Source organism: Sceloporus occidentalis, unplaced genomic scaffold (assembly GCF_023333645.1).
Source record: "Sceloporus occidentalis isolate IW3139 unplaced genomic scaffold, rSceOcc1.0.p SCAF_66, whole genome shotgun sequence".
NCBI classification, from domain to species: domain Eukaryota; kingdom Metazoa; phylum Chordata; class Lepidosauria; order Squamata; family Phrynosomatidae; genus Sceloporus; species Sceloporus occidentalis.
In genome coordinates, this window is record NW_028317046.1 from 1,997,619 (window position 1) to 2,007,601 (window position 9,983).

The following is a 9,983-nucleotide window of genomic DNA, read 5'->3' on the forward strand; positions in this document are numbered from 1 at the left end:
GGATCCCGGAGAAGGGGTTTTTCCACTCTGCGGTGGGGCGGAAAGTTTAAAATGCAATCTCAGAGTCCTGCTTGAAGAAAGATTGTTTTTTTTTTTCCAGATCCCAGGCTTACACTTGTGGTCAACAAAGCTGAACAAGCTGTCTAAATCATGGAACGATAAAGAGCGACGGCAGCTTACCGGGGAAACGGACGGGCAGTATGCCACGAAGCGCTCTGATCGTTTGATTGTCATCGAAGTCACCGTTGGATAGCAGTGCTTTTCTCATCGGACATCTTTACCTTTTTCTCTTCTGATCACATTCGTGGTCGCGAACCAACAACACATGGTTAACAAGATAATAAAGCCGCTTGAACAGTGCTATACAATAGAGTCCCAATCAAAATCATCTTGGATGTCATCTGCGGGAAGGGAGCGCACGTGGAAGTTGGATGACGGCATCATATGTGGTTGCTGGTTCATGACCCCGTGGTGTCCTGTTAAACAATAAAACGCTGTTATTAGAGCAGTTTATGGCTAGTAAAACGCTAGCGGGCATCGGCCAGGCTTGGGGTGAACGAACGGTTGGTGTCTTGTGCCTACCTGTAGTGCTCATTGGCGGTGCTATTAGAGGGTAGCTTGGGGGGCCCATCATGGACGTTGGTACATTTTGCCTCGAATCCAGGTAAACGTTTCCTGCGCGACAAAATAATAAGGCGGGTCACACAGAGCACACGCTTAACAGGGTAAATTCTATGGTTATGCTCAAGCATGGACAACATAGTCATGGCTTCTGGTTCTTCTCTATCCTCCATCCCACACTGCACTACTCTGTTGCCCTCCAACATCTTCCCTCCTCCATGTTTTGCCAGTCTGCCCATAGCTTCTACCCATCCCCATTAACGCCAACCTTTTCTTCTTTCACCGAGCCCCACCACCAGGCCCCCCTTGCCCTCATTGATTACTTGCTACCCCGAAAGTTGCTCTACCCGTGGGTTTAGTGATGTTGGTCGGGGTACGCGTCAGCATTGTGGACCAAAAATTATTCCTACCCGGTTGCAAGCATATGTTATAAGAAGGGGTTTTAAGCACGTGCCTGTTCTGAGGTGCTGCGCCGGTTTCGCGGGGTGCATGTTTCCGTGACACACCGGTGACTGAACGTTGCTTTGCGAGTCGATGAGGCCGGTTTGCGTGAAGAACTTATTCAGCGAGGAGCACAAGTCAGCAAACTGAACTTGATCCAACGACCAGTTCTTAAGGTCTGCTTGCCTCATACTTTCCATCAGTCCTGGAGAGGAGGCAGAAAACAATGAGATGGGGTAAAAAAAAACAAAAAACGTTTCAGACAAATGATATTGGTTCTCCAGACCTTAAAGTGCCAGAACCACCTCGTCATCCCCAGTGTGGCCCTGATTGGCCTTGTTAGCCAACGAACCGCTAGAAATTAAATGGGTAGAGAAAGCACACGCTCTTATCCAGACATCCAGCTGCTCAGAGGATCCTTAAGTCGAGCGTCTTCCAAGCCCCGCTCGAATCTGCCAAAATTCTACAGAAGCGTGTTGCCAATTCCTGGCAGACGGCCCCAGCGGCACGGGGCTACGAAGCTTACGCTGGATCTCGTTACCAACGACGGCCAGATGCATTTTATAAGAAAGACCCAGGGGGAAACGCGTACCTTGGAACTGCGAGAGGTCCACGTCAGACCAGTTGGTGCTGCTGGCGATCCGGCAGCTCTCCTTCAGAACTTCAAGAGAGGGGTACCATTCTGTCAAGGACAGTAACATATCGGTCAGGTTCTCTCCTGAACGTTGCAAGGAAAACATAAAATTACTTTTTTTTTTTTTTAAGCCGATAACAGTAATCAATGAGCAAAAAAACCCCAAACACTACAGACGTAATACGTGAACGAGAGACCCCGGTCAGGCCTTGGCTTTAGCCAAATTAAGACAGCGCAGTCCTGGACTTCATGCAGCTCTGCGGCTACAGGTTAAATATAAATCTGATAACCCTCAGCCAGATTTGGCTGTAGGATGCCTGCTTGCACCCGTCACACAATGGCATCGCCTGCTGTCGGCGGTACGTTTGTTCATTGCCTGCAGGGTAATAGACAATGGCTGATGACTACAGAATCGTAAAGGGAAGGCGAGGTGATTCCGCTTGAGGGGATCTACAGACGTAGGAAAAGCCGCCAGAGACAGAGATGTTTCTGACTCATCTGGAAAGAAATACAGAGAAGGAAGCAGTCCGGCTCCGTGGTCGCTTACCGTTGCCGCAGGCGATCTGCTGCTGCTGCTGCGTTAGAGATGTCGGATGCCCCATGGTCTGGTGCTGGTGGTTGGGGTGGTGTTGGAGATGCTGATGCTGCGCTGGATGGTGCGACTGGTGGGGGTTTTGCTGGTGACACTGGGACGGGTGCTGGGTGCACTGCTGCTGATGGTGTACTACGTTGTGGTGGATGTGTTGGGACTGCTGTGCGTGGAGCTGGGGATGGGACAGGTGGACCATAGAGTCACCTACATTGGTGCCAAGGCTACTGGGATGGCTATTTGTCAGGCTATTTTGGCTACCGTGCTGCTGAGAGCTCATTGTGCTGCTCGGGGAGTGCTGATAGGAGCAGGGAGAATGTGTCTGCTGAGCCGGCTCTGAAGGCAAGTTCATTAATCCTGAAAGAGAAGACGATCCCAATGAAACGGCCTCGCAGACCATGACGGGACAGCGCGGACACGATGCAACAGGAATGTAATAACGCTTTCATACCGCCGGAGAACGACCCATTTATCCACTAAACCTGTGGCGTGCAATTAAATTATCTTATTATTATGATGATTTAATGGATAAAAGTTCGTCCCCAGCTTCCTCGGCTGCACAGTATTCTGATTATATATATATATATATATATATATATATATACACATATATATACATACACACACACACACACACACACACACACTATGAGATATCGGTTCAGGGAGACCCACCTTGGTTAAGCGAATGTGCAAACACGTGCCTGTAGAGGCTCCTGAACGAATCGCTCAGATCCTCAAAGTTATATTCGGGGAAATGCTTCTCCTGCTCCTCACTATTGTACTGGGACTGCTGGGTTAAAGTTTGAGCGGACGGCTCCGGATGGCTCGTCACCTGATGAAAAAGAAGATTATGGAATGGCGCAAACAGCGCAACATTTTCCATGTTATAAACCAGATGTGCGTTTACAACCTTCCTTAAAATAAAGCTGTGGTTCAACAGCGTGGGTAACGGGCTCGAGCTTCCAACGCTAGCAGCATGTGATGTCTGGGGCATTTAATAATATCCAATAGAGTAATTCAAGCAAGAGACCCCAGTGCCCTTTAAACCATGTGGAGCGGACACCAGGCCCACTCACCCCTGGCTATGGTCAGTGATATAATATTCTAGATTCCCACCTCTCCATCTTTATCCTGAGCCTAACCCACGGCACTGCAACCAGCTGCCCGCTCCATGCCGCCGACCTGCGGAGCGCCGGGATAATACGCCGGCTCTCCAGCTTTTAAGGACAGGCGGAAACAAACAATGGCGGCTGTGCAGAGGGGGCAGATCCCCCTTCCAACCGGCCCACTGAGTAGTGGAACTGAATGCACAAGACAAAGATGGAAGGAGCCCAGCAGGGAGGCGCTTACCGGTGTGTAACTATGTACGCTGCCAGCGCTGTTCAAGTTTAAAGACGACACGCTCTGATCAGAAAGACTGTTGTTAAGGCTACTTCGAGGGCTATCGTTGCCATCCTGTTCTGGGGAGATTAAGGTTACCTGGAAGAGAGTAAAGAAACGTAAGATTAGGAAACAAAGTGACCGTTTACCATGCGCTTTCTGGGTTAATCACCCACGGCGAGGTGCCGGATACGCATGCAGACAGATTTAAATCCATCACGCTCGGTGTTCCGATTAATAAATTCTAAGTCTGCCGAGATCGTTTTATTTTTGTTTTTAATGGAAAATGTGATCTGGTTTTGTGTTTTTTTTTGTTAAATGTCATAAAATTAGAAAATCTCTGCTGAATGTAAAGGATGCATCAATAAACCAAAAGCGAGGTGGCAGAAAAAAAAAAGGACCATGTCTACTGAGCAGTGCTACATTATAACAGCGATGGGGAAAGAATCAGACTCCGTGTAACAGAGATAGCTTTCTGGTCAGCCCTGCATAGAACAGTCCAGTTGCTGATGAACGGCAACTCCTATGAGCCGTATGAAATTATTTTACATACGGCCACATACAGATAAGCAAATGTCTCATCATTTGGACTTAATTTTCTTAAAAAGCCCAAGAATAGGCAATAGCTTCTAGAATTCTGGGCCAGGCTACGCGGGTAGAGCTTTAAAGCAGGTGAGCTACACGGGCGGCCGCGGTTCATCAGACAACGTTTGGGTTCTAGAAAGGCAAAGCTCGTGACGTTACCTTGTTAGTCACAGTGTTGATAGCCAGTTTCGGAGAGGCACTTCCAGAGATGATACAATCCATTCCCATCGAGTCAGAATCTACACTGTATGGCGGTGAGACCTAAATTATAATTAATAATAAAAGTCAAGCAAAATAGTGTGATAATAAAAGCAAATTATATATATATACACACATTCACACTTACATACACACACACACACACAACTATCCAAAGGTTTGGGGTCACTTAGCTGTTTTCATAGAAAACAAGGACAATTCTGGCTGTAACATATAATTGCAAAAGGGTTTCTAACCATCAATTAGCCTTGGGAGTGATGGGAGCGATAAAGGGCCATTGGAACCCAGGAGTGATGGGAGCGATAAAGGGCCATTGGAACACAGGTGTGATGGGAGTGATAAAGGGCCATTGGAACACAGGAGTGATGGGAGCGATAAAGGGCCATTGGAACCCAGGAGCGATGGGAGCGATAAAGGGCCATTGGAACACAGGTGTGATGGGAGTGATAAAGGGCCATTGGAACACAGGAGTGATGGGAGCAATAAAGGGCCATTGGAACACAGGAGTGATGGGAGTGATAAAGGACCTCTTGTATGCCTATGAAGAGATTCCATTAAAAATCAGCTACGATAGTCATTTACAACATTAACCCCGTCTGCGCTGGATTTCTGACCTATTTCATGTTATTTTAATAGACAAAATTTGCTTTTCTTTCAAAAACAAGGACATTTGTAAGGGACCCCAAACTTCTGAACGGTAGTGTGGAAAGAGAGGGAGAAGTAGAACGTACCCGCTCTCCAGATCGCGGCCTCTTCTTTGGCCGAGCTGGTAACGCGTCCTCCTTTGGATTTGTGTCTATTGCCCAATATGAACCCTGAAATTGAAGCGATAAACGATCATCAGCCATAATCGAACATTCTAATCAAACGCTATTTAACGTTATAGAACAATTTCTTTAGAATTTACACACAGAAGGATCACAGTCTATTGAGAAACGCCTTGATTTCTGTAGCTGTCCGGCAGACCGCAGACACGATGTGCTGATGTCTCGGCCAATCAGAAAAGAGACCTACACTGGTGGCTGTCGGTGACCAAATTGCTGTTTCTGAGCAGGCAGCGCTGGTTATCCCGAGAAAGCAGCTTGTAACTTACAGAGAACAGGCTGCTTTCTCAAACAAATGTAGGAGCCTTCAAAACAAGTCAGTTAAGGAGGACATCTTCTAAATCATGTCTGGAATAACAGTGTTCCTGGCTATATCACACTGCATCCATGTGACATACTAGCCACCAATCAGCTGCAGCACTGGCTCAGCAAGGGTTTTGATTGGAGGGGGTGTTTAAAAGTAACGCAATACGCATTCTTTGCTGGGGAGGCTGCGTAAGGGTTTGGGCTGTCCCTTGAATATTGTAATTTTGGCCGCTAATAATGAAAGGATAAATAAAATTTTGGAAAAAAAAAAAAGATTCCCCTCCCCCCATCAGTTTTTTTGGAATTTTGGTAAAATCAAATCATTCTCTAAACGCCAGCGTGAAACCTGAAAACAGGTAGGTATCAGTTTGTCTGGTATGAAAGCCAACTGTGAATGTAGAACCCGACAGAGCATGAAGAATAGAGGTGGGCTTGTTGAAATCCCCACCGCCTGGTGCAAACGGGGTACGGGTTACCTTTCCGGGATCGTCCTTGGATCGAGGCACTTTCAGAAAGCACTTATTCAGGGACAGGTTATGTCGTATAGAATTCTGTCAAAAGCAAAATGAAACAATGATTATTGACCGTCCGTCAGCGTCACTAAAACCATGAAAAAAACTGTATGAATTTGGTATTTTAAAATTATAATTTTATATCAAAAAAATAAAAAAAATCCAAGGTGGAAAAGTAATATTAAATATTTTAGACGTCATTGCGGATTATTTCATACACCCCTCCAACGCATTTCTTTCCTTAACTTATTTTTTTCGGCGGTGGCTGCACAGATATGTTCTCGATCTATACTTATTTCCTCAATTCTAAAAGGAGCAACGTTTTTTCCATAGAATAGTAATATTCTACTTGTCCACTTCAACAAAACCGGGCGCTGTAGAGATGACCCACAAAAAAATGCAGCAGGTAGAAACATAAAAACAGCATTTATCAGAGAGTAAGAAAAGTTGAGTGATCTAGAACATGCCATGAGAACGTTAGAACATTAGACGCTAGAAGCGATGGACTTTGGTGACTGTAACCCCTTAACTGGGGTCATTTGCTAAAAATACAACTTTAAGGGAATGCCAAAAACTGGTTGACCGTGTGAGGTCACAGGACAAGTCTGGTTCCCTCGAATAAATGTATCTAGAACGCCTTCGCGTGGAGAGCGTTAAATAAACGGCCTCATTAAGGGTGCCGAGCGGCAGGTCCTGGCACAGTTGTTCGTCCTGCTGATTATATGCAGGATCCTCTTCTGGATTTATAATCCTTGTTAAAAGATTCCCAGGGAAACACCGTCAATAAACGCGGAATATAGACTTCTGTTCCGTAAGTTACCGCCGGCCAAGAGACGATTCACTGATCATTTTATTTAACCCTCGATTGTAACGTCTAGAACACTGCACTATATCACACAGAATGTAACCAGTGTTACTGTCTTTTAGCTTGGAGAGTTTATCCTGTAACATTATCTCAAGTTTACAGAATAATGTTGCCTGCACAGATATATATTTAATACGCTACCATTCAAAAGTTTGAGGTCACTTAGAAATGTCCTCTTTAAAAGAAAAGCACATTTTGTCCATTAAAATAACATGAAATGGATCAGAAATCCAGCACAGATAAGGTTAAAGTAAATGACTATTGTAGTTGGAACCGGCTGATTTTTAATAGAGTCTCTTCATAGGCGTACAGAGGCCCTTTATCACTCCCATCACTCCTGTGTTCCAACGGCCATTTATCACTCCCATGTCCCAATAGGCCTTTATTACTCCCATCACTCCCGTGTTCCAATGGCCCTTTATCACTCCCATCACTCTTGTGTCTCAATGGCACGTTGTGTTCGCTGATCCAAGTTTAAAAGGCTAATTGATCGTTAGAAACCCTTTTGCAATTATGTTACAGCTAGAAAAATACTGATTTTCCATGAAAACAGCTCACAAGTGCAGACCAAAAACAACATCTTCAAATCTTTCCAGCAGTATTTACGGGAGAATCTAAGACTGGAGCTTCCAGCTGCTGCTCAGCGTATCATGTATTGAACACGCTGATATTTTCACGGGATACGCATATGTGTAATTTCAGGGGAGCAGCTGTCGGAAGTCTTTGGTTATTAAAAGTCACGTCTCCAAAAGTAGAAACTGCCCACCGAGCCGCCGTTGCCCTTCGCGGGGGGCTTTTTTTGTTGCCATCTGTCACCATAACGTTTGCTTTTCTTCTGGATGGTTTAAGCTCGGTGTTTAGACCGGTTTTTGGATGCAGACGTCTGGACCGAAAAGCAAACCGGAAACCCGGACGAGACTTTGTAAAACCGGTATTCACGGGGATATGATCTGCCCCGTCTGCGGACCGTGTGGATAAGGAGAAGTCGTCTATCATCAACTGCTGGCTCGTATAGCTTAAAACTTCTCAATCGCAGGACGCCGGGCTGACGGGTGCCGCTCACCCTCTGGCCATCCCCTCCTCTAATGAACTCCATGGGACGGCCAGGGGCCCCAGCGCTGCCAGGCCACGGAGAACTGATCACTACCGGCAAAGACATGATTACCAGGAAGGAGACCCCCGGCGACCAGCGTGACCAGACAGACCCCGTCACCCAGACGCGCGAAAAGCTGGGGAATTCTGACCCGGGGTCCGCGGTCCTCAGGGTCAAATCTACTTACAAACACAACTTCACCCACACGCTCAGCCCCCCCGGCAGCTTATTTTTGCCCCTTAAATGCTTTAAAACGAAAATTCTTACCTTCCAGCCGCTTCCGGCCTCTTTGTAGTACGGGAAGTTATCACAGATCCATTGGTAAATCTCGCTAAGAGTCATTTTCTTTTTTGGTGAGCTGTTGATTGCAAACGTAATGAGGCTGGCGTAGCTATAGGGGGGCTTTCCATCCTTGTGCTGCTGGACGTCCTCCTGGTCCAGCGTGGTGTTCGGGTCGAGGACGGCGCCCTTCTTGCCGGCGCCGGTTCCGTGACCGTGTTGGGCATTGTCCGAGTTCTGGATGGCCGCTCTCACCGTCAGCTGCGGCAGCCAGTCCATAGAAGTCAAACTGCTCTCCAGTTCCGAAGTCATCTCGCGCGGCGTGATTTATCCCTCGGGGCTGTCCTTCCAGGTTAACAAAAAAAAATAAAATAAAAAAATCCGGGTGGTTTTCTGGTGAATTTTAGGATCTCCAAATCAAAGGGTGATCGACCTCCAACCTGAAACGAAATATACACAAAAAAACGTAATATAAGAATTTAAATCATGGGTTACCCTCTGTTAAAATAGGGTCACCTGACTGTGTCAGTCCTATCACAAGAGCAGAAATATTATATTATTAAAAAATAAACACAAAAAGATTGCCAGGAGATCGGCCCCGTTCGGCCCCCGTCTAGTCTGCCCGTTTTACCCGCTGTAAAGACCCTAATCAGTCTTAAATTCAGGAGCCGTCTTCCTATCCTCGCTGTATTACCCTCTACCACTTCTGCTGGGAGGCTGTTCCACTTCCGTACATTACATCGAATCGTCTGACCCGTAGGTTGCAGCCGATTTAGTGAGGCAATGGATTCCATGATGTTAAAAGCAGATCCCCTTAGCCCGGGGGGGGGGGGGGGGCAATGACTCGTACAAACCCCAAAGGGCAAGTGGCCACAAGACTAAGACGAGACGATACGTTAGATAAGCCAGCCCCTTATCTGAAACAGCACTATGGGAGATGTAGTCAGGGCCGGCCTTAGGGGTGTGCGACCTGTGTGACCGCACAGGGCGCCATGGTAGCAGGGGACTACCCGGGACTTAACTTAAAACATCGTTTTTCTTTTTTTTTTTTTTACTTTATTTAACATCATTCATGTTAAATAAAGTTTAAAAAAAAAACAAAAAAAAAAAAACGATGCTTTAATCTAAGTCCCGGTCAGGGTCGCTCGTGAAGTTCTCAGCCACCACTCCGCGCCCCTTACTCTCCGTGACTCCGTCGCGGTGCCGGCATCTCATGTTGAGTGGCAGACTATTCCGGCCCTCAACATGAAATGCCGGCACGGCGGCAGAGCGAGAAGACGGATGCCTCCCGCTCTCACCGCAGGACTCCGGCAACAAGGTAAGGGGGGGGGGGGTGTAGTTTGAAGGGGCAGAGGGGGGGGTGTAGTTTGAAGGGGCAGAGGGGGGGGTGTAGTTTGAAGGGGCAGAGGGGGGGGTGTAGTTTGAAGGGGCAGAGGGGGGGTAGTTTGAAGGGGCAGAGGAGGGGTAGTTTGAAGGGGCAGAGGGGAGGGGTAGTTTGAAGGGGCAGTGGGGAGGGGTAGTTTGAGGGGGAGTAGTTTGAAGGGGCAGAGAGGGGGGGTAGTGAGGGGGGGCGCCAGAGGAGTAGTCCGCACAGGGCGCCACAATGCCTAAGGCCGGCTCTGGATGTAGTCC

The 9,983-nt window shown here is 47.2% G+C and overlaps 1 protein-coding gene across 1 annotated transcript; it reads right to left on the reverse strand.

Annotated features, from left to right (window-relative positions):
• Positions 1-360: 360 nt before the first annotated feature.
• Positions 361-8,663, reverse strand: FOXJ3 (forkhead box J3). The gene is made up of 11 exons (XM_089493612.1): positions 8,340-8,663; positions 6,079-6,153; positions 5,204-5,287; positions 4,413-4,514; positions 3,639-3,767; positions 2,961-3,120; positions 2,244-2,642; positions 1,655-1,744; positions 1,076-1,267; positions 559-675; positions 361-494 (listed from the first exon to the last, which is right to left on the reverse strand). The coding sequence occupies exons 1-11, from the start codon at positions 8,661-8,663 to the stop codon at positions 361-363; spliced, it is 1,806 nt and encodes a 601-aa protein (XP_089349738.1).
• Positions 8,664-9,983: the final 1,320 nt, after the last annotated feature.

What these genes read in the sequence shown, in the direction of transcription:
- FOXJ3 (XM_089493612.1), bottom strand. Translation starts at nt 8,663, where the DNA reads ATGACTTCGGAACTGGAGAGCAGTTTGACTTCTATGGACTGGCTGCCG. An exon ending in GGCCGCGATCTGGAGAGCGG is followed by an intron (nt 4,515 to 5,203) that starts GTACGTTCTACT and finishes ATTATAATTTAG; the next exon opens with GTCTCACCGCCATACAGTGT. An exon ending in GGCGCAGCACCTCAGAACAG is followed by an intron (nt 676 to 1,075) that starts GCACGTGCTTAA and finishes TTTGTCGCGCAG; the next exon opens with GAAACGTTTACCTGGATTCG.